The 25,353-nt window shown below is 44.1% G+C and overlaps 1 protein-coding gene across 3 annotated transcripts in view; it reads left to right on the forward strand.

The window, feature by feature from the left end:
• The window catches only part of PLCD1 (phospholipase C delta 1), a 131,275-nt gene that overhangs the window by 98,188 nt on the left and 7,734 nt on the right, over positions 1–25,353 (forward strand). For all 3 annotated transcript variants that reach the window (XM_083189105.1, XM_083189104.1, XM_083189103.1), the window contains 10 exons: positions 8,744–8,972; positions 12,161–12,290; positions 12,863–13,091; positions 14,097–14,298; positions 15,380–15,524; positions 16,232–16,381; positions 19,071–19,241; positions 19,580–19,736; positions 20,713–20,829; positions 24,800–24,978. In XM_083189105.1, coding sequence (XP_083045231.1) covers positions 8,744–8,972; positions 12,161–12,290; positions 12,863–13,091; positions 14,097–14,298; positions 15,380–15,524; positions 16,232–16,381; positions 19,071–19,241; positions 19,580–19,736; positions 20,713–20,829; positions 24,800–24,978 — 1,709 coding nt within the window. The remainder of the gene's footprint in view (positions 1–8,743; positions 8,973–12,160; positions 12,291–12,862; positions 13,092–14,096; positions 14,299–15,379; positions 15,525–16,231; positions 16,382–19,070; positions 19,242–19,579; positions 19,737–20,712; positions 20,830–24,799; positions 24,979–25,353) is intronic.

Here is a 25,353-nt window from a genome sequence, read left to right on the forward strand (position 1 = left end):
ATTCATTGTACTCCCAGGATATATGTGACTAGCATGAGTGACTTGGATTGGATCCATATTATAATGTGCTTTATGCAAATATCTTTATCTTGTATAATCAGGATGGTTAACCACACATTTCCATGTTGGCGATCGTCCCAAGACATCGATATCCCTCAGAGTCCTTCTCAGTAAATAACATAAACGCGTACTCCTTTGTTGTGGAGCCACATTTTTGTATTGCTTTCAATAAAGAGAAACTTCATTGCTATAACTTTTACTTCCCTGTGTTAGTTTATTAGTTACTCTGAGAGCATTTATTATTACCCATAAAGTTGTAGTTCTTATAAACATTGATATTCTAAAACATTACACTGTCCCTTCCCATCCCCTCCATTTATACAGTAGTATATTCAGGGCCAGATGTTTAAAGTGATTAAAATTGAGAGTGCTAAACAGGCAGCCAATCAGCTCCTAGCTACCATGCTATAGACTGGGTTTGAAAAATGGCTGGTAGGAGCTGGTTGTTTCTCACTTTATCACATTTTGAAGCTTGATACATCTGGCCCTAAACTGGGCGACTTTAACTTGAAAGCTGCTCCGTTTTCTCGTTTTGAGCGACTTTCAGCATGAAAGCTGCCCAGTGGGTACTGGGTAGCGATGCTGATGCGCACTCCAGGATCATCGCTGACGGACGCTCATCTGTTGGTACTACCAGCAGATGAGCGAGGAAGTGGATGGCTTTCCAAAGCATCCTGCTATGAAAACTCGCCCACCCTGGGAAAATCACGGGGATTGGGTTAAAACCGCTTGGTGTTATATGAACTGAGAGTTTTTCAACCCAGTGATTTTCCCCATCGTTGTTATCTATACACGCTGGGCATAGTCGCCCAGTCTGTATGGACCTTAAGTCTGGCGGCGTATCACAGTTCGTGCAATACAGAATGAGAGCATTAGTTATAAAGTATACATGGCGTAAGACACATTTCTCTGTGCACGTTTGCCTTACTACATTTTTGAGTTTGTTCGGGTCGGAGAAGGGTCAGGTGTAGTAGTGAAGTGTATACTTGTTCAGGAGCACTTCTGTGCCAGCTTTAGCAGAGCTAAAAAAAAAAGGTGAGAAAAGTGGAAATGTTATGAGTGGAGTGACAATAGGTGGTATAGTGGTAACAGGTTGGACTCTGATGTGACCTAACTCATTCTGAGCCAATTCAGGCTTTTGCAACTCTGCACACTGAAGTAATGAGCATTGGGTTTAACATCAAGGAACATTGGGCCTTATTTTGGTTCATTCTTTCTGACAAAATCCTTCTTAGATGGACAAAACCATGTGCACTGCAGGGGGGGCAGATGTAACATGTGAAGAGAGAATTAGATTTGGGTGAGTAATTTTGTTTCTGTGCAGGGAAAATACTGACTGCTTTATTTTTACACTGCAATATAGATCTCACTTTGAAGTAAAACCCCACCCAAATCTAATTCTCTCTGCACAAGTAACACCTGCCCCACCTGCAGTGCACATGGTTTTGCCCATCTAAGAAGGATTTTGTCAGAAAGAATGAACCAAAATAAGGCCCCATTGACACTAAGGCGATCCTCTTCTGTGATCAGTGACTGCAGCTAGTGCATTGCCCGCCTAAGGCGTAAGCCGGGTACACACTAGCTAAAATGTGTACTTGGCGACAGCAAGCACCTGGTGGGGTGTCTTCATCAGCAAGTGCATACGCGTTTGCCGATGCCGGTGGGGAGGAAGCGACAGTGGGGGGAGTAGGGGCAGTGCTGCAGCGAGCCCATTGTTAACAATGACCTCCCTGGTCTGCACTGTTCAGACAAGCGAGGGTGGCATTTATGATGCATGGGAGCATCTAGTGTACACACTAGACGAGATAGTAAAATATATCGCTCAGAAGGGCTCCTATTTTATGAAGGAAGCTATTCTGCAAATGCCCTCATGCACACATGAATAAGCCACTCTGGATAAGTGACTTGTGTGAATGACCACATTTACAGAGCAGACCCTCTGCTTTTAGGGACTGCGTTGACTGCAGCCCATAGAAACTAGGTAGGGCTGCCTTGTTATCGGAGGAGTGGCTTACTTTTGAAATCCCTTTCTGCTGTCTGTGTGGGATTTCTTTCTCTTCGTGGATAGCTTCAATGATTGAACTTGTGTCATGACAAGTCTTTTTGTATTTTAAGGTATGATTTGTGATCTTACAATGGTGGGCTCAACTTTGGCAGCTCTGTCTCAGAAATAAGAATAAGTGATCACAATACTAATAGTAAAAAAAGAAATAACCTGATCGTCCCCATTGATCTATTATAATATTGAGGCAGCTGAGCAGTGTTCTGGCACATATTAGTTAGAAAGCTATTGACTGTTTTAGGAAGCACCAGAGAAGGCAAAGCCGCACGTGTTACTGATTAGTATAGTCAAACAAGGAAACCCTGATTAGTAAATTGTCCAGCGGTTGGAACTGCTTCTTTTGTATTCCATCTATCGGAAATTTTGCGTTTTGAAATTTGTTATAGCATAGTCTCTCTTGTATTATGTATTAAAGCAGGGGTCATCAAACTATTTTTTGCTCTGGAACCCCATCAGACCATAAAAATAATTACAGGACCCCAGCAAGTTACCGCAGAAGGTCATCACTGACTGAGATTAGAAAAGTCTTCAGCCTGATGGTCAGCAATAAGGAGTAGCGACCGCATGGTGAGAAGGTCAGGACCCACTTTTGGGCGAGGAAACACAGTTTGAGAACCGCTGTATTAAAGTAAATGAGGACTTAAGGCCACCATCCACTTGTGCGATATGGCCACTTTTTACGCGAGCGCGTCGGATCGCATGAAATGACACATCGCATCTTATTTTCCTGTGATTGCGATGTGAGGAGTGTTCCTGTGTGCCTCGCATCTGTCGCAGATCCTACAGGCTGCCATGAATATTCATTGTAGCCTTGGCTAGGATCGCATATGATACATTGTATGCAAAAGGACCACATACAATGTATAATATGTGATCCTGCCGCCCAGCAGCTGCCGGGTGAGTTGGAGGGGTATTGCATACGAGGTACCGCATGTGATACCCCGCCCTAGTGGATGGGGGCCTTTACAATGGGGTGACTACACTCTACCAAGACCTGAGATGGCATTTACCATCATTTCTGCCATGTGAGTCACAAATCACATGATCCTTTTCCTGCAACATGGAAATGATTGGGTGTGTCATCTGTACACAGAAATCAAAGGTTCCGATTTCAGCAGCATTGGACTTTGTATTCAGCAGTTGTATAAATACGTGTAATAAACCTCATATACATATCATAGCCTCTGTGTTAGCTCTGTGGGCAGTTTCTGCACGCACTGAGCTACCCTGGTATTGTGTCAGAGGGGACTGTGTGACTGGCATCTAATTTTACACTAGCCCTCTTTCTTGCAACACCTTGCTTTTTATAGAAAGTATATCTGTGTGGGAAGGGTAAAGGTACTTGTGTATTTGCAGGGCGCCCACTAAGCCACTAAGTGAAATCGCATTGCATGGCACGTTTTCGTGCTGTGCGATGTGATGCTATGCAATCTCACTAGTTAATTTATTCACTGCACCCTGACCACGGATCGCATCACACGCAAAATCGCATGCGATTTTGCGTGTGATGCGATTTAGCACAACACGTCCAGTGTACACGTCTATGTGATGCGATGGGATTTAGCACAACCCGTTATACACGTCACCCCAAAGCGTGGCGAGTCGGGGTGGAGTTGATTTTATAAAGTGTGGCGAGTGCAGTGAGCCACCGAGCCCGAAGCGTGGCTATTGCAGCGAGCCCCGCGAGGGGACAAAGAACACATTTAAAGTAATTTGCCTCCCCTCGCGAGGCTCGCTGCGCTCGCCACACTTTATAAAATCAACTCCACGCCAACGTGGATAGGGGTGCCGGATGCGTTCCCGACGTCGGGATCCCGACTGTCAAAACGCAGACAGCCGGGTGATTTTCCCTCGTAGGGGTCCACGACCCCCATAGAGGGAGAATAATATAGGTGGCTCGCGTAGAGAGCCACCGTGCCCGCAGCTTGTCGAGTGCAGCGAGCCTGCAAGGGGCTTTTTTGCTGTCTGAGTCCAGACAGTCGGGATCCCGACGTCGGGCTAATGACTGTCGGAATCCCATACCACACCCCGTGGATAGTGGGGGTATGAAAAGGTCGGGGGGATGCGTAACGTGTCCGCTTGCGGGACTCGCTGCGCTCACCACGCTTCGGGCTGGCGTGGATTGTGGGGGTGTTTCAGGAACACATTCGCACCTGCCATATCATACATCTGAGACAGTAATGACGACGTGTTAACTGGATTTTACTTAATAATAAACAAGAAAATATCAAATTAACAAATTACAATAATAACAATTAATCAAGAACAAAGACAATAATAAGAGTTGGGAGAAGAGAAAGTGCATAAAGAATATGCTCAAAAGCATTTTCTGCACCGACACCGACTTTTGCCAGATAAATTCCTGTAGGTAGGAGTCGAGATTCTGGCGCGCGGTGCCTCTTTTGACGTTTGTTGCGCCATTTACAGGAAACCCAAATGCGCTTAATGTTTTGTGTGTGAACCCCAGTCTCCGGATTAACAAAATTAAACCGGTGGTTCACCCGAGCATGGTGGTACCCTGCCTGCTTCAGCTGCTCGGTGTTATAGGCACGCCAGCAATCAGAGTAGATAGTCATCCCCGGTTCAATGTATTGGTTGATGGCGGCCATCAGGGTACTGGCGTCACGTCTTTGTACAGGTGTCACAAAGCACTCACCGGTGTCTCTGGAAATGCCTCCGAATAGCCACTTTTGAGGCAGCATCCGTCCCACATGACTTTTCCTCTGTACAAAGAGGCTCTCGTCGACTTCAACGATTTTCCCTGGACTGCCAATCCGGCTTTGGGGCTGTGACATTTGGTCCACGGTGCAAGCCTCCCACATCAGGTTATTGTATAGCACCGTTGTTTTATTCGACAACTTAAGTTGTCGCTCACAGAAAGATATACTTGTGAGCTTCTCCGCCCATGAATAAATAAACCATATAATCAAAGAAAAGGTAAACGGCAACCTGGGAACCAATGTACCGCACGGAGGCTCACCTTCTTCCGACACTTTTAAATATGGCAGCACCACCTACACTCCTTCATATTTAAGCGCATTGGGTGTCCATTAATACAAGTTTGTGTTAGTGGCAGCAAATGGTGCTGCTGTAAGAACACCACTGCCGCCTCCTCTGTCTGGGGCAAGTTGAACATTGTGACAGGTTCTGCAGTCACTTCACCTTCACCTCTGACTGAATCTGACAGGGAGCGGGAATACTACGCTACTTCTGACTATCTACGCTGCCCGCGCAAACACTACGCTGATTCTGAAATTGGGCGCCATGCAAATACACAAGTACCAGGGTAAAAAATATCAGATTTTTTTTTAGCGTGAATAAGTCATATGTAAAAGTGCAGATATTTAAGCCTTTTGGAAATATCGGCGCTGATTTAATACCCCCTACATCTTATATCAGTTTGTAACTTTAGGTGAGCATCTGTATATCTACTCTTCATTGAGTGCTGCTCGTGTGTATAAATGGATTGTAAAGCTTATGAGCAGGGCCCTCCGACCTCGATGTTGGTCTGTTATTACCCCTTTGGTTATTACTGTTGTTTCCAGTTGTAAAGAGCAACTGAATATACTGTGCTATATAAGAAACTGTAAATAAAATGAAAGAGGGATACTAACAAATATTTAACATGATTTCTCTTTCAGTGTCTGTGCCTTGAAAACCATTCTGCTTCTTTAATAATTTCAACCAATTACTTTCCTGGAAAGTGAGCAGAAGTCTGTGCTTCTCTGTCCAGCAAAGCCCTAGACAGTACACATTGTACTGGGGGATTTATAATGTATGCTCGAAGAGTGATGCGCGCTGGAAAAATATTTCCTAACGTCACAATCACTAGTATATCAAGTCTATTAGTCAGCATATAGTGTATTAGGAAAAGGAAAGCAGCAAGAATTAGTAAAGCATAAGACCGCTTCAAAAAGTGCATTTGTAATCTTTTCTACCGATGGGCTATTCATTTTGTTATAATGGGGCAGATGTATTAACCAGCGTTAAGTTCAAAAATGCACTTAACGCTGGTTAACTGGGGGGGGATTACGTCTGACGCTAATGTATCACTAGCGCACCTAACGTGCGCTAGTGACAGCCCGCCGAATTACGCTCGGCGGGGCTGTCCCTGCAATCCCCCCCAGGGATTAACGGCCGGGGCGATGTATTAACAGCCTTGAAGGCGTTAATTCGCCCCGGCCGCTTCGCCAGCTCAGGGCTAGCGTTGTCCTATCCCCCACTATGGGGACAACGCTAGCCCTGCGTCTGGCTTGGGCTGCGCTGGAGATCTCGCGGTTTTTGCGAGATCTCGCGCATGCCCAGTAAGCCGGGCAGGGGGGGCGACGGCGACTGCGCATGTGCGGGGCGGCGAGGGAGCCGATAAGGAGAGCCGTTAACGCTGGGCATAACGGCTCTCCTTATCGGCTTGGAGGATGTTAGTACATCTCCCCATAACGTGTGCCCGCTTCTCCTCGTTATGCAGGAGAAGCGGGACGTTATGTCAGAGGCGCAAAGTGGGGGGGTTAGTACATCTGCTCCAATGTAACAATATGTATGCAGTGGTTGGAGAGATGGAAGGTTTACATCTAATGGTTACCTAGGCTGCATTTATCAAATGTTTCAGAATTATTCTATTTCTATATTGGTGCATGGAATGTATTCAGTTGCTTGAGTTCTGGGGTCAAAGGAATCTGTTCTCCATGTATTTGAAAAAGTCTACAAGCACTGCGCTTGGTACATTGCTATTCCCAATTGTAGTTCAATGATGGACAATGAAGTTGAAAAAAGAATGTTTGAACAAAAAAAAATCACTGGTATCTAATCAATTCAGGAGCTCAGTCAGGAAAAGAGCTCAAACCTCTTTTATATTGCTCAGAGCTATAGTTGGTCATTGTTTGTAGTTTGCATTATGCAATGATTGGCAGCCTTCTTTTTTTTTTCAATGACATATTTTTTTATCCAAGACAATAGGGGGTGATTCTTTGTTTTTGAAGGGGAGGGGCAGGGCAACCAAAGCAATGGGCGCAAAAAGGCTACAACCCACTAAATACTCGCCATAACTCTGTCGTTTGGAACACCCATCTCAGGTGGCAGCATCTGAAATGTGTCCCCTGTGGCTGTTCACGCCTGAATGGCGGTCCTCCAGTAACCCCAACAGTGCATGTTTTCCAGAATCACAAGTGAAATAATTAGCTCCACCTGTGGATCTTTTAAAATGTGTCGGTGAGTAATAAGTGCACCTGCTGGGTGACCTGGAAAACGTGACCTGTTGGGGGTACTTGAGGACCGAGGTTGAGAACCACTGCTCTAGACCACCAATGTAACATTAAAGAGATGAATGACAAATGAAGTGCAAATAGGAATGTGTTACCTGGAGGCTTCTATCCAGAAAACGTTGGAATGCAGAAAGTAAAAAAAAAAAAAAAAAACTGCAACAGACTGGGAGAACTAGGAAATGTGGAACTTGGGGGCCAATTCAGGCCTGCACGTACAGGTCAGAATTCAGCCCCTCTTCTGATGGTGGCTTGACTGCACATTTGCATTGTCAGTAGGGTGCATGTGCAGGGCCCGGCTACGAGCGCCTTCAGCCAGTTTCTCCCTTGGCAAGGCCTGATTGACAGGTGGGGGGCATGCCTGGGTGGTTCCCTCTGCATTTCATGGCCATGTCCACAAAAACTGTGGGTGCACACAAAGAATCGCTGGGTGGGCCCGAGTGTACCCAGACGTTCCTTTTCCCTGCTCAGGGCAGTGGGAGCCTCACGTCGGAACCTGCCTTTATTTTGCTTCAAACCCAAGCAGCCACGGAATAGCTCCTGGGTCACGCGGCTGCTGAGAGCGCTGGGGAGCAGATGATAAATCCTTTGCTGTTGTAACCATACAAATCTGTTTTCAGCCCTGTAAAGGGAGTTCACAGCTCCTGACGGCAGGAGGGTCATGCGTGCAGCATTAACCAGCTCGAACCGAACACACGCAGCCCAGTGAGATGGTCTGAATCGGGCCCTTAGCACATGTTCACGTTGTTTTAAAGCCGCAGTCATTTGTACACCAAAACCAACCTAGCATTGCCATGTAAATGATCGGTGCTTTACAAAAATATGAGAAAGCAGATGAAATCCCACAATTCTATGTTCTTGCACTCTACTGTACTGTATTACATTAACCCCCATGAGTCTCTGGTGTGGCGGGCTACATATGTAACTTTGGGGTAGATTTATTAAGCTCGGTGAAGTGATAGTGTCTGGTTTTTATCACCGGCCAATCAGCTCCTACCTATACACTCAGTAGCTGATTGTCCGGTGATAAAAACGAGACCGTTTCACTTCACCGAGCTTAATAAATCTGCCCTTTTGCAACTGTACACATTTTGGCTTTCGTCTGCATGGCTGGCAACAATGCAAATGCGTGATAGAGAACCATTTCATGGATATTTAGCTATTTTGAGTTGGTTGTGACTGATTTCAGGAGCATCACTCTATAGTTTTAATTGGGTGGACCCCTGCAATATTTAAATGTAGATTAGTATACTTAATTAAATGATTTGCAAAATAATTATACTTTTCTATTTTTATTTTTTTAATGAAGTGGCACTTTTTGCATATTTACATTGCCTCTAATTACAATTCCCTCTTTATTGGACAGTCAGTGTTGATGATATTGAAGATGTGCGTCTGGGTCATGAAACCGAAGGGATGAAGCGATATGCCACTGACGTCCCAGACGATCTTTGCTTCTCGATTATCTTTAAGGGCCATCGGAAGAACCTCGACCTGATTGCAAACTCTAATGAGGAGGCCGCCCGCTGGACTGGAGGTTTAAATAAAATTATGAGCAACTCACGGACCATGAACCAAACACAGAAGCTACAACAGTATCCTTACAGGCATTGTATGTAATATTTCTTTGGTGCATGGTTGTTTCAGATTTTGATTCTTGTAATGTTCCACCGAAAATGGCCCGGTAACAAAAACATTTCCAGATACTTGATAAAGGAACACTCTCTGAGTGCACTGTCCCAATTTTTTTTTTTTCATTTTTCAATGGTGGATATATAGGACTTTTTTCAGGTAATGGGCCAAATGTAATAGGGTGAGAGTTTCAGAAAGTGCGAGATCCCCCCCCCCCCTTTTTTTTTAAAGCGGCAATCAGTTACATGGCAAAAGCCACATAGTTTTGTAGTGTAAATGATTGCCGCTTTAAAAGAATGGGAAAACTCAACCCAAAATCTCTCACTTTCTGAAACTCTCACCCTATTACATTTGGCCCAATGTACTGTAAGTATATTGAGATTCTAAAAGATTTAATAAGAATAATGGGAAAAAACACTCCCCCATGCCTCCAATGTCATATTGCTCCAGTGATTTTGTATCCACTGCTGTTACTCACTTCTCGGTGGACATCCCAGTGCCACTTGTTTCAATACATCGGTCCACAATTACTAGCTTATGGGAATATTCAGTCACAAAGATGCCACGTAAACATGCTGTACTTTTACAGGTCTGAGTAGGGTACTAACTAACCAAAGGCAAATGTTCTGTAATCCATGAAATTTTATTTGTTTTATGGAGTATATTCACTGGCTTAATTATAGAGTATGTAAGGGATGTGATTGCTATAAGGCCCGACCGCTTATGGGCACTGTACAGACCTTTATTCCCTGCTGCCACCTTTTAGTAAAATTCTGTGGCCAGCAATGGATGGTATGGAAAGTAGAGGTTTGGCCTTTTTGGTTTGGGAGGTTTCACAAAGACTCTGTGTCTGTCATTTACTGTACTCCTGGCCTCCGTGCCATCACTGTTTTGCAAGATGTCTCTTCACCAGGCTTGTGGTGGAATGCAGGGACTCAAAAGTACTGACAGCCATACAGGCTGGGCGAGCTATAATCTTGTAGTGCTGGAATCTGATGTATTGCTTTGCAGACACTACTAGATGGCTAAACGGTAAGTCTTCCCTCCAAATTGCAGTGGATAAGCATATAAAATAAATGGTGAATGGATGCTGGTTTGTATACCGGTCTTCAGCAGTCCATTATAGGCATAATATCCATCAGTAACCATAGAGAATCGTGTCCACTGCAAGTCCATCATGCTCGACGGCTGTTTTGGTGTCTCCTCACCCGCTTGGTACGTGTCCTAAGATTTATTAATGGCTGGTATGAGAAATTGTCACTTTTTTGTAATAAAAAAAAAAACCTTACTACACTGTGGAGCGCCCCCTCTACCTTTTCTTTTAAGAGATTTTTACCTGTGCCGAGAGACCCCGGGAGATTCAGTGGGTCAGCTGCATTCCTAAATCAACGGAGGACCTGGTGCTTTATTGGTATATTTCAGCAAGAGTGAGATCAGTGTGAACAAAATAGTGCAGTATTGGGCTATTACAACTTTTACTGAATTTGCTAACTAGCGCACCTGTACCAAACAAGGAGAACAATGATATAGATATATATATATATATATATATATATATATATATATATATATATTTTTTTTTTTTTTTTATGCACATGTGTTATATATAGTGCAAGTTAACGGTGCGTTAAATAGTGTTAAGAGTTGTAATTTGCTAAAAATAAATAAAGAGAAATCTAAATCAAATCTGTGTGTGTATATATATTTATTTTATTATATATTTTAGATGTGTGGTGTGCTATGTTAACTACTATCTCCAATGCTGTTGGTGTACACGTCTGTCTCTAATTATATGGCCTAGCAGAATTAGGGCGTTGGCCTCAGGATAAAAATATGTAGTCTCCTACAAGAGGTCCTGTAATTACTAGTTGGCATGGACCAGTGTGGTGATGACAGCCACTGGCAACTCGTATTTAACAACTCTGCTGTATATTTGGCATGCAAAAATTAGCATTTATCTATTTGTAAAAGAAAGTTTAAGGCTTTTTGTAAACCTAGAATTTGAAAGAAAGGCATGTACAGTACATGTGTACAAGTAGTTACATGATTCCACATTTTTGTATATATGCTACTTAGTGACTTACAGAGTCTAGGTCTACGACTGTTGGTCAAAAGATGACACCTGACAAAGGTAGACCAGCTTTAGGTCGACAAGGTCAAAGGGTCAACATGAAAAAGGGTTGACATGAGTGTTTTAAACCGACTTTTTCATAATTTACCATCCGAGTTGGCAAAGAGGGAGAATATAACAGTGTGCCCGAAGCATGGCGAGCAATGCAATATACTTATACGGTGTCCATGTTGACATAGACTGCAAAAAAGTAATGTTGACCTTTTGCTTATGTCAACCTTTTTTATATGTATATCTTTAGTTGTCGACCTAGACCTGTGCGCATCACTGGCCACAAACGGTGCTGTCAAGGGAGAGCCTTTGGTGGGAAGGGGCATTGACCGCACCATCCCATCCTTGCCTTTGTATTATTCTAGCACAGGTGTTCTCAAACTATTTTTTGCTCTGGGACCTGTCAGAAGATAAGAATTATTTCAGTCCCCCAGCAAGTCACCACAGAATGGTCGCCACACGTGTGGTCAGCAGACAGCACATGCATGGCAGCATTGTGGAGGCACAAAATTGTGAGGAGTCAGAGGAAACCGACCATTCAACTGATATATTAAGGCCCCATCCACTAGTGCGATATGGACACTTTTTTTATGCGATTCCGATGTATTGCTGCAACGGATCACATAAAAAGTGACACCTCGCATGTCCTTTTTCTTGCGATGTGAGGCAGGCAGCCATGAATACTTGTTGCAGCCTGTAGCCCCTGCTATGATCACATAAGATACATTGTATGCAGTCCTTCTGCATACAATGTATCTTATGTGATCCTAGCAGCTGCCAAATGAGATTGCAGGGTATCATATGCAAGGTACCGCATGTGGTGCCTTGTTCCTAGTGGATGGGGGCCTTTAGACTCTCCGGATCACTGGCTAAGAGATTAATGACGTCATCAGCCTGACAGTCAGCAACATGGAGTCACAACCCTGTGCGGAGATGGTCGCATCCCACTTTGGGGTCAGAATCCACTTTTTTGAGGACATTTTGCTACTTGATATAACAATATACCATTTTCCTGAACAATGTAATTAGCTGGATCCACACATGTCTACGGAAAGCTGACAAAAATAAGGACAACAAGATGAGCCTCAAAGAGCTGAAGAACTTCTTACAGGATGTGAACATCGAGACAGATGATAACTATGCAAAACATATATTCCAGGTAATATCGCCAATATGTCCTTTTAAATTAAATTGCAAGCACACACTGGTGGGCTAAAGGCTCAGTATGTGGTGGTGGGCAACAGGTGCGACTGACGGGTTAAGATGCATACACACTAGCCGATTTATCGGCTGCTTAGTTGATCGGCTGACACATGCCTGGTCCTTGGACCAGCATGTACCAGCTTTATGTTTGAACGACGCTGTTCAGACGTCTTGGGGGGGTTTACAAAGATGGGAGTTCTATTACAGATGAGGTGTTGCTATGGGCAACCAATCAGATACGATCTATCATCTTCTAGAAGGTGTTAAATAAATAAGAAGTGGATTCTTATTGGTTGCCCATAGCAAAATCACTGATGCCAGCAGTAATTGATGGTACAGGTGTATTTGGAGGGTTACAATTGTGGAATTACAGGTAAGGAAATAGGCATGGTTAGGGGGGGTTAGCAATCATTTCTGGGAAGCTGCTGAGAAACCTGTATTTCCATTTACATTATCTGTTTGCTATATATAATAACCTGTTATTAAATGTATATTCTTAGATTTAAATGATTTATGTTTCATTTCCAGCAATGTGACAAGTCAAAGTCTGGTGCTCTGGAAGACAATGAGATAGAGGAGTTTTACCAGATCCTGACAATGCGAGAAGAAATAGATGTCATATTTTCTAAATACAAGAACAGTGACGATCTCATGTCTGCTGCTGCCCTGCAGAATTTCCTGAAGAGCGAGCAGATGGAGGATGTTAGCTTACAGCAGGCACAGTCCCTGATAGACAAGTATGAGCCGAGTGAGACAGGTGAGCCAGCTGACTGCATCATGGTTCCTCTAAACACTTGTATGTAACCCTTCCTGCATTAGGATGATTGTGTCTCTACACAGTAGTAACAAACGGACATAGAGGTAGGAGGGCCCTGCTCGCAAGCTTATAATCTAAAGGACTTAAAGTGCATTGGGAAACAGGGGCACATGGCTCCACATATGGTGCGATTGCTCTGTTGTTGTCTCATTTTGGCTTAAAAATAATCGCCTTGATTTTAGAAATTCTAGGTCATAATGTTCACGCAGGGCCCAAATTCTGGTTACTGCTTTATTCTTTATAGGCATCCACGCCAACGTGGATAGTGGGGGTAGGAAAAGGTCGGAGGACGCGTAACGCTGCCCCTCGTGGGCTCGCCACGCTTGGGGTTGGCGTTCATCGTGGGGTGGCGTTAACAATGGGGGGGCATTTGACATACAAATTACCCATCAGGGTGGCTATACAATCAAAAATCGGGTATGGGGGGCCATTTAACATTGGTTCCTATGTAAAATCTGGTCCATCGCATTGGTCGCATCGCATGCCATTATAATGGCATGCGATGGACCCGATTTTTACATTGTCGGGAAAGCTCTTAAAAAGCCCGAAATCGGGTTGGTCGGGTCCCATCGCATACCTTAAGTTAAGGTATGCGATAGGACCCAACGGGCGCCCTGCTAGGAAACAAGTTCCGCTAAATCCATCTAAATTATTAGGGAAGACAAGAAAAATGTGAAAAGATGCACTTTCTGCTGGCCACCTCAGAAGGGGGTGAGCAGAAATAATTGTTTGCCGGTGGTATTCGTGTCTGGGACAGAACATCGGTTGAATTGATCATCATATGCAAGGTGGCAAAAAAAAAACAATTAAATTGAGAGAAAGACATGGTGTAGGCAGATGACATAACATGTTCCGCTCCATTTTTCTGACCATTTAGAGAAAACATGGCAACAATGACAAACCTCTTGATTTTTAGGTGTCCCTGTAATATGTTGTATGTTGCAGCTAAGAAGCAGCAGTCCATGACTAAGGATGGGTTCCTCATGTACCTGCTGTCTGATGATGGAAATGTATTTGACCCAGCCCATAGCAAAGTTTACCAGGACATGAAGCAGCCTCTGAATCATTACTTCATCTCCTCCTCACACAACACATATTTGATGGAAGATCAGCTGAGGGGACCAAGCAGTACTGAGGCCTATATAAGGTAACCTGGCCACAAACTCCTGTTATCGTCCTGACTCCATATGGCGGAGCTTACCCATAAATGTGCCTGTACTAACGAATGCACATACTTGGCTGGCTGACCTCCTCATGTTATGGGGCATCTTTCCTGATCTATGTAAATTTGGGGACATAGTGCTACAAATAGTAGACTCTATATGGGGACAGCAGACCTTGTCCAATTCACGTTGGCCCAAACGACATAAATCTTGAAATCCCACTGACCTTGAGTTCTGAATGATAAACGTTCCTTGTTTAGGTAACCATGCAGTTGGATCCATAGACTTGTACAATGGGGGTCATTCTGGTTGGTTTGTTCAGCAGCATTCTGGTTGGTTTGTTAAGCAGCGGTAGCAAGCCTTCTAAAGCCGCCCACCGGCAAGCCTTCTAAAGCCGCCTGCCGGCAAGCATATATGTTCGCATGGGGACACCCAGCATTTTCCTGCTCGCTCCCACAGTTTTGCAAATGCCCCCTGCCCATCTCCAACCCACCCTCGCCCTGTGCGAGCGCCACGGAGACTATGGAAGTCTCCGAAGGCACATGCGCAGAGATTCAACATCGGTCCAAGGGGACCAAGTCAACTAGAATGAGAGCCAATGTGTGTATTGACAAATTATTCACATAAACTAAACAAAATATGAGTCAAGCAGATAAATTCTATAAGATGGGCAAAGTGCAGGGTGAGAGAGTTGGCATAAGATTGATAGACATTTGAAAATGATGGAACAGCTGCAGTAAACCTTATGGGCCTTCTGATCGGATTCTGAAAGAGATGGCCTTTGGCTTTTATTCTGATCAGGGTACTTTCTGTATGACCTTTAGGTTTACCAATACCACATGTATTGTAATAAAAGGCAAACTGTGCTGCATACCTCCTATGGGGGAATTCAAATGTGTGTGCAACGGCAGCCACTAGATGGCACCAGATGGAGCAATTGAAGTGTTGCTCTGTTTGGGCGCCATTTGTGCTGACATTGCTTGTTCAGTTATTTTAACTTGCTGGTAACTAGTAATAATAGTAAAATGGCAGCTTGACGTTATTTTGGGTTTGATTTACACACAGAGCTCTTACAAAAGGATGCCGGTGTGTGGAGCTGGACTGCTGGGATGGGGCTAATGGAGAACCAGTCATTTATCATGGCTACACCTTCACTTCCAAGATCCTCTTCAAAGATGTTATTAAAGCCATACAGAGCTATGCCTTTAAAGTAAGTCAGGGCTCCAGGCAGTGTTGCAGTTCCTGTACCTGGCTTCCTACAAGTAGTGAGGGTTAGACAGACAGCTGGCAAATCCATTGCTGTATTACATTCATTGGCAGCTCCAGAGGTGGGGCTGCAGCACATTCCATAATTCAAATAGGGGATCCATTCCAGCTGCCACTCAATCGCTGCCACATCACTGTCCGGGACGGGTGTGATATGGGACTTTGACAGTCGGGAATCTGACAGTCTGTATTCCGACATCGGGATCCCGACTGGCCGGAGTCAGACAGCATGGCGAGCGCAAAAAAGCCCATTGCGGGCTCGCCGCGCTGCAGGCACGATGGCGCGATACGCGAGCCACCTATTCTATTCTCCCTCTATGGGGGTCGTGGACCCCCACGAGGGAAAATAGCGGGTGACCGTCGGGCACCCGGCTGTCGGTGGTTTGACAGTCGGGATCCCGACGTCGGGTAAATGACTGTTGGGAACCCATCCAGCACCCGTCCGGGACTCGCTGGCATTGGGTGTGGATCTCCCTATTTGAATTTTGGACTGTGCTGCAGCCCCACCTCTGGGACCGCCACTGATTACATAATATTCAAGTTGAAACCATTATGTAACTATCAAAAGGGATGCACAGGGCGTTCAGTTATGTGGGTCCCTGTGTCTGTTCTTATATCAGCATTTTTTTTGTTCTTTTTTCTTCCAAAAAGACCTCTGATTACCCTGTTATCATTTCCCTGGAGAATCACTGCACCCTGGACCAGCAGAAAACTATGGCCAAGCACATGAAGGACATCCTGGGAGATATGCTGCTAATGATGCCCATTGAAGGGAAAGTAAAGGATTTCCCATCCCCAGAGGTTAGTCTGAAAGCACTATCCTTGTTGGTAGGGCAGTAGAGAACAGGGTTGGCGTGGTCCAGCGAAGGTGTGGGATGAATGCAATCCCCGTCTCAGGGGAATTATGGTATAATTTACGGACAGTCGGGATTCCGACACCAGAATCCTGACTGTCAGGAGCCCGATAGGGGGCGAGCGTATTCAAGCCCCTTGTGGGCTCCTATTCTATTCTTCCTCTATGGAGGGAACATAGCCTGTATAAGTCGAGATTTCAGCTGTGGGGCTACTGACAGTCGGGATTTCGATGTCAAAGAAACAACTGTCGGAATCCCGACTGTCAGTGACTCATCCGGCACCCACGCAAGGAGTGGCCTCCCTGATCCCACCAAAGCTCAGCACACAGCAACAAACCTGTGTAATTAATCCCAACTTGCCCCCACCTCTCGGCACCCCTGCTTACCGGTGATCTCTAATCCACATTACAGTATATGTATAGGATACATTTGCATATAAATCTATAATGCTACAACAAACAGATACTATAAACACTTCACTTATTTATCTTGTAAAGGAAGAGGGGTTATGTAGCTAATAAAGTTATGTTTGTTGAGATTATAAATCTGCATGGCATTCTGCAATGGCCACACTCATCCGAGTATTCCTCTGTAGGAATCCACATGGCAGGTATAGCAATAAAGTACCCTGAGCTCAAGATATTGTTAGATATACTATTCATATTTGTTCATGTCTGGCTGTAGGTTTGTCCCTCTTCTTTATGATTTTCTTTTTTTTGTTATCATTTGCACACAAAAATTTATACCCAGTGTGCTCTTATGTTCCTGTTTGATGTATAAATACTTAAAGTGAAAAGCTAAACAATAAGGAGTGGTTTCCTGATCCTGAGAACCCTGTGTACCAATACTGGTCAAATACAAGTCAAATGATTATTTATTATTATATACAGTATTAACAAACAGTGAATCCAACCACCAGTAAGTTGCATGACTAATACGAACAAGTTCATTAATACAGCACATATTGTGGCTAATTCTGGTAGGTGAGAGCAGTGTTCTGTCGGTGGGTCAGATTTATCATGTGCAGAGATATTTCAATGAGACAAAGAGATGGGCGTGTCCAGGCGCAAATCTAAATTGCGGTGTAAAAATAAAGCTGCCCAGTATTTGGGTCTACATGAAAAAGTAGCCACTATTTACCCTGCTTGCAAATAAAAAAAAGAATTGGTACTTGTTTTTTAGCACGGCGCCTGCGATAAAGATTGTATCCATCGGGACCCCCAAAAATCGCGTCCATCGCATGCAACCAAATCGCATGCGATGTGATCGACGTGATTTTTACATTGGAATCAATGAAAAATGGTCCCTGAGACCCGATTTTACATTGGCCCCAATGTTAAATGGCCCCCAGACCCCAATTTTTATTGTTTCCCAACCCTGATGGGTCAAATGCCCCCTCATTGTTAACGCCACCCCACAAACAACGCCAACCCGAAGCGTGGCGAGCGGCGGCGGTACGCGTCCTCCGACCCTTTTCATACTCCCATTATCCACGTCGGCGTGGCGAGCGGACGCGCATTACTTCACAGGTATTACGTGTCCCCTCGCGGGGCTCGCCACGCTTCGGGCTCGGTGGCTCGCTGCGCTCGCCACACTATATAAAGACACCTCCACGCCGACGTGGATAGTGGGGGTATAAAAAGGTCGGAGGACGCATACCGCCGCCCCTCGCGGGCTCGCTGTGCTCACCATGCTTCGGGTTGGCGTTCATCGTGGGGTGGCGTTAACAATGGGGGGGGCATTTCACATGTAAAATACCCATAAGGGTGGGTATACAATGAAAAATCTGGTCCATTGGCCCATTTAACATTGTTCCTTATGTAAAATTGCGTCCATCGCATCGGTCGCATCGCATGCCTTAACTTAAGGCATGCAATGGACGCGATTTTTTAATTGTCGGGGAAAAGGCTAAAAATAGCCCTGAAATTGCGATGGACGCATACAATCGCATACCTTAAGTTAAGGTATGCGATCACCTACGACGGGTGCCGTGCTAGGAAACAAGTACCTAATAATTTATCCCACCCCCCCCTTGTGTTGCAACATGGTTTTGTTCCAGGTGCAAATTTAATTGCTTTTTTGTTTTGCTCCAAACTCTGTATCATATCTAATATAAGTGGAAACAGCAAAGGGGATTGTTTAAAGGGAGTGTTTATTATGTGTACTCCTGGACGTTTGCAGATCTGGTGCAAAGGGAGTTCTACTGTTCGAGATTTTTTTTATGTGTTGGTGTTATCTGCTTTGATAGGCTGTTATGAGCAATGTGTAATAAAGATCTGACACACCAACACCAGCTGGTTTCAATAATGGAATGGGAATGTGTAGGCGGTGTTTGCAGGGTGTGCCCCCTTGTGGCCAAAATGTATGGTACATAAAGCAGGTTATTCCAAGAACATGATCTGTCATTGAAAAGTGTTACATCTTAAACAATACTTAAACTGTATTTCCAGAATTTATTTTCTCAGGACTGATAAATGCAAATAATATAATTTTGCTAAAGTGATTGATATACATTTAAACGTTCATAGTGCTAGCATATCTTACTGTCATTTCATCATAGTCTGAGTATATTCATATATTGGTCTTACATTTATTTATTTTTTTTATTTTATTTTTTTTCACTGAATTTTTATCAGCAACTAAAAAGGAAGATCCTGGTGAAAGGTAAGAAGCTGAACTCAATTGAAGATAGCTTTAAGAAAGCAGAGAACCACACGACAGAGGCCGATGATGTGTCCGATGAGGATGAAGCTGCGGAAATGGAAGATGAGGCTGTAAAGTCTAAAGTGCATGCCAAGAAAAGTACGGTAAGTAGAAGGACCATGTCTGCAGGTGTGTGTGTGTGTGTGTACAGTGATAGGGGTCGATCCGAAGGGTGCAAGGTGACATTCGGGTGCTTTTTAAATGCCCTTTGCTGGGCCTAATTTGCTTAAAATTGCTTGCAGCCGTATGAGGTGCGAACACTGACTAGCAAGGTGAGGTACTACCTAGTTATAGGCACAACACATAGCGGTATATTCTGCAATACGTCATTATACTGTTCGATGTACATTACTGAAATAGGTGCTTCATTTGTTCTGCAGAAGACCATTGTTCTTTATGCCAAACATTAATGATGATGCTTTTTTCACAAATGGTTTCCTAGGGTGCGACGCTGAAGCTTGCCATGGAACTGTCTGACACGGTTATGTATTGTAAGAGCGTGCACTTTCGTGGCTTTGAGTATGCGGCGCAGCATCAGTCGTTCTATGAGATGTCCTCACTCACAGAGAGCAAGGCTCTAAGGCTGGCCAACGAGTCAGGTGAGGATATGGGAATAGGGCTCTGTACATGGCATGAGGCAAAACCATGTGCACTGCAGGTGGGGCAGATGTAACATGTGCAGAGAGAATTAGATTTGGGTGGGGTTTTACTTCCAAGTAAGATCTATATTGCAGTGTAAAAATAAAGCAGCCAGTATTTACCCTGCACAGAAACAAAATGACTCACCCAAATCTGATTCTTTCTGCACATTTTAAATCTGCCCCCCTGCAGTGCACATGGTTTTGTCCATCTAAGAACGATTTTGTCAGAGAGTATAAGGTCCATTGTGCTCAGGTACCCCCCCCCCCCCCCCCTGGTGTTTGTCACTAAAATGCCATGAAGGGACAGCAGAGAGAGGTGGGAGATAGAGAGGACTGTGTCAGAGAGAGGGGAGCAAAAGAGAAAAAATGTTAGGGAGACAGACTACTGGATTACAGCACAGAACGGGGGTGGGGGCATAGATGGACATTAGAACAGGCAATGCACCGGTGCGAGGGCATAGATGAACAAACGGGCATAAATGGACAGATGGGAGAGGGCATACATCTGGCACCATATGACTCAACCCGGGGCTATTTGAATCAGCCCTGAAGTCGTTTTCAAAGCAGTTAGGAATAAAGTTTTTTACAATTTTGTTTTGTCATCTGACCTCTGTCTAGCCGGCCTGTAACTGCACACCTTCCCTGCTGTGCTTTGTACATAGAATTAGAGGTACCCTTTGTTACTTTTACAGAAAAGCATTGGTTGCAAAGAGTGCACCATCGTGAGTCACTTTGCAAGCTTGTGTAACACAGTGTGCACCATCGTGAGTCACTGTGCAAGCTTGTGTAACACAGTGTGCACCATCTTTTTAAAGAGCTGTGGTTTAATTTTTTATATTGTGTTACTGGTGAACTGAACCTCCGCTGAGATTCCAGACATAATTATAATATACAACTTATGATGAAATGTATTGTGTTTCCCCTTCCCAAACAGCAAACAGTTTTATTCGCCATAATGTGCGTCAGTTGTCCAGAATCTACCCTGACGGCAAGCGTACTGACTCCTCCAACTACAGCCCTGTGAACATGTGGAATGTTGGCTGCCAAATAGGTGGGTACGGCCCTGCGTGTGCACTAATCTGAGTGCGTCTTATCCTTTGAATGTGCACAGGAAGGACTTTGCACCACTGCAGGGAGAGAGGGTGGTGCTGTGTCTTATGGTGCCCATAGACAGTCCGTTCCCGGACCGTCCGTTCTGTACTATGAGATGCGCGCTCCCGCGCATCTCATCGTACGGTACAAAAAGTATGTGCTGCACATACTTTTTGTATTAGGTACACATCGCATCGGATCACAGTGCATGCACTAGGGATGCGATCCGATGCGATGCGTGCTAATTAAGTGCCGAACGGATCCGTTAAACGGACCGTGTATGGGCACCTTTACTGCTCAGGACTCCGGGGTCAGCACAGTCTCCCCACAGCCCCATTAACTGGCTACCACACTGATATGTCACAGCACCAGTGTGAATGTGTGGCAATATTATATGGCCAACGAGATTATTCATGCTTCAGATTAATAATTTGAAGGTATAACTATATTTTGATTGTAAATGAATCAAATCCGCTATAATTCACACTGAATTTAACGCCTTCTCCTGTTTATTCATGTTCCTGGTTTTATATACAGTAATATTTTGCAATTGGTGTGCTAAAAAAATTGATGACATGGCCACTGGCGAGAGGTATCAGATATCCTATATGGTGCGAGTTGTCCTGATTTATCCATTTTCTGGTGCCATGCTAGATCAGAAGCGATCTGTCTGTCCTGTTAACTCATATTTAAGTAATTTATTTATATAGTTTTATTCATTTATTTATTTGTAACCTCTACCAATTCCTCTGGCTCTTTCTGCTAGTAACATAGATTGTATCCTCTTTCCCACTGATGTCTTATGCTGGGTACACACCAGAACGACCATGATTGTGCAACCATTTCATAAAATCGTACGACGGTCACACGATCTGTTGGAGCACTCGATCTGCTTATTATCTGTTAAAATCTCCAAACGACCAGTGGGGAAGCACATCGAATCAGATTCGCATTGAAAACATGCCCAATTCTGTTTTTTTTTGTTTGTTTTTTTTTACATGCAATCGGTCGAAATTTCGGGAATTGAACCCAAATCGTTCTGGTGTGTACCCAGCATTCGAGATCTCTGTAGGCTTCCTGAGGCATTTTCCATTTGTAAATATAAAGAAATGGTGAAAGTCCTAATTACATTTCCATTCTGTTTGTGTTAAAGCCACATATTAATCCATTTTAAGCACTGAGTATACACTATATGGTTCAAGTATTTAGCTACATCTATTATTGAATTCAGGTGTTTCAGTCAGACCCGTTGCCACAGGTGTATAAATTAAGCAGCCACGCAGCCTCCATTTGCTAACATTTGTGATACAAAATGGGTCATGCTGGAGAACTTGTGATTTTAAGCACAGTACTGTGATAAGATGCTGCCTGTGCAATAAGATGGTTTGTGGAATTTGATCCCTGCTGGATATTCTATGGTCATCTGTAAGTAATATTAGAAAGTGGAAGCCGCAACTCAGCCATAAAGTGGAACACAACGTAAAATCAGAGCGGGGTCAACAAGGTGCACGGTGCGTAAAAAGTCACCATACTCTGCCGATTCCATAGTGGAAGTGTTTCAAAATTCCACTGGCATTAAAGTAAGCACAAAAACTGTGCGGCATGATGTTAATGGTGTAGGTTTCCATGGCCGAGCAGCTTGCATGCAAGCCTCACTTCACCAAGTCCAATGCCAAGCGTCGGATGTAGTGGTACAAAACAAATGGACACTGGACTGTGGAGCAGTGGAAATGTGTTCTGTGCAGTGACGAATCACAATTCTCTTTTTGGCACTCAGGTGTGCAAGCTGGGGTTTGTTGGATGCCAGGAATACATTACCTGCCTCACTGCACTCTGCCAAATGTGAAGTTTTGTGGTGGAGGGATAATGGTTTGGGGCTGTTTTCCAGGGTTGAATCTAGGTCCCTTATCTCCAGAGTCCTGACCTCAACTCCATTGTGCATCTTTGGGATGCACTGGAACAGAGATTATTCCATATCAGAACCTGACCTTATAAATGCTCTACAGTGTGAATGGGCATAAGTCAACCCACACAGAAACACTCCAAGATGCCTTTCAAAGTTGTGTGGAAGCTGTTTATAACCACCAAGGACCAACTCCATATTACAGTATATGTATCTGTATACAATATCATTACAGTCCCTGCTGGTGCAGTGGTCAGGCATCCAAATACTTTAGTCCATCTAGTGTATATTAAACATTCTTGCTGTGTAACAAAGCTCACGTTCCATTTATGGGGTGTGGATTATTAAAAAGACTGTGTCTAAATCAGTGTTTTTCAACTAATTTGCCGTGGAACACTAGTGGGCCTTGAGCTGTTCTCAAGTGTGCCCCCAGATCTAGAGATGCCCAAACCAGTCAACAGCCACCACCGGTTTAACTGTTGTTTACTGGTCTCTTCTTTTCATGTAAAGGCCAATGTATTTTATTTTTGTTACCTGTGGTGACCAGTGTGATTGTTTTTTTTTTTTTTATATGGGGGCCAATAGGTTTGTTTTTTTTTCCTGTGGGGGCCAATGTGTTTTGCCCTGTGGTGATCTCATGGTGTGCCTTGGCAATTTTTAAATCTTATTTAGTGTGCCGCAAGGTAAAAAGGTTTTATTACTTGTTAGTAAATTACTAGTCTAGATAGACAATCAATAGGTTGATGTGGTCAAAAGGTTGACAAATGAGAAGGTCGACATGAGTTTTTCTCATTTCTTTTGGGTGTCAGTGTCGACATGGCAAACTTTAATGTTCTTAATTGTAGTCCACATGGATGGTAATGTATGAAAGAGTCCAAAAAAGGTGTCTGCCTATTGACTATATATACTGTAGATCAGGGGTGGGGAACCTTTTTTGTGCCAAGGGTCGTTTGTATGGGGAAAAAATCCTTTGGGGGCCATAAGTAAAAAATTATCTTACAAATTGTCCTGCGGCTGCCGCTGAATAGGACCGACAGTCCCCGGCTGCTGTTGATTAAGAGGAATCTCGAAGAAGAGCTACCGACCTCTTGCGAGAATTCCCCTGTACTTGACTCCCAGCAAAGCCGGTGGGTGGGAGGGCCACTCAGACTGGCTACGGGGGCCGCATACGGCTCCCGGGCCTGAGGTTCCCCACCCCTGCTGTAGATCTATCAACAGGAACCACTTTTTTGTTTTTAGTTCCTTGTAACTAATGTATTAAATATACATTAGTTACAAGGAACTAAAAACAAAAAAGTGGTTCCTGTTGATAGATCTACAGCAGGGGTGAGAAACCTCAGGCCCGGAGGCCGTATGCGGCCCCCGTAGCCAGTCTGAGTGGCCCTCCCAGGGGAAGGGGGCGTTCTAGAATTCCGTGTAACTGCTTTAATGTATGTTGGTGCAGTTGTATTCTAGAGTTGCTTGTAATTACTTGAATGTATGTTTTGGCAGGAAGGGTTAGAGAATTCTTTCTAACTACATTTAATACAACTCACCTCTTCAGGCTAGCTGATCACATTCCAGAACCGCTCACTCAACCATTATAAGCTTTCCTATCCAATTATATCCCCACTGTACAGCCCACACATCCTCCACAAATCTTCTTTCTTCACCTTTTCTTCCTTCTGACCCTGGTTCACCATTGCTGAGATGTGATATCAAACAACTCACCTAGAACCCTTGTAATCTGGTGGTCAACTATGCAATAGATAGCACCTATCCTTGTGTATTGATGCCTATTTCACTATAGCTAGTAAGCCTGCGAGCAGGGCCTTCCTACCTCTATTACTGGTTGTTCTTACCTAGTTTTGTTTTATCTGTGTCCAATTGTAAACTACAATGGAATTTGCTGCCTTCTATATGAAACTGTTAATACATAAATAAGGAAATCCAAGTTTTTTGAGCTTATAGTGAAATTAGATATTGTCACCTAAATAATCTTCTATATTTCAATAGAGTTGAGATTTTTTTTTTTTTTTTTTTCCAGTGGCTTTGAACTTCCAGACCCCATGTGTGGAGATGGACGTGTACCAGGGCAGGTTCCGGGACAATGGCTTCTGTGGCTATGTGCTGAAGCCATCATTCCTGAGATTCAGTCAGTCTATGTTCAACCCGAAATCTATTCAGGATGGAGAGTGGTGGACTCCAAAAAAGCTCAGCATCATGGTTAAGTATTGATGTCCTCCCGACACATTCGTGTAGTAATGAAAGCGGTGTCTTCATGAATTGATGTTAGCAGTTTGTAGATAAGCATTCTGGTTCCCTACATGGAGCAGGTTACCCCATCCTAACGTTAATTTGCCCTCATTTTCATTCCCTGTGTGGTTCTGAAACAGCCTGATTATATGCAGAGATAGGACGGTTCCATTGTATTTTGCACTTTAGTGTGTGCCATAGGGGGCAATGTCCCTGTGAGTTCCCTGTGACACATTTATATAAGGCACTGCTTTTCCAGATTTTTGGGAGGTGATCGTCCAAGTGGGCAATTGGCCTTCTTCTCATCTGGTGCCCCTTGACCCTCTTTATCTTTTGTAGCAACCA

The sequence above is a fragment of the Crinia signifera genome, chromosome 5 (assembly GCF_055691185.1).
Source record: "Crinia signifera chromosome 5, ASM5569118v1, whole genome shotgun sequence".
Taxonomy (NCBI): Eukaryota; Metazoa; Chordata; class Amphibia; order Anura; family Myobatrachidae; genus Crinia; species Crinia signifera.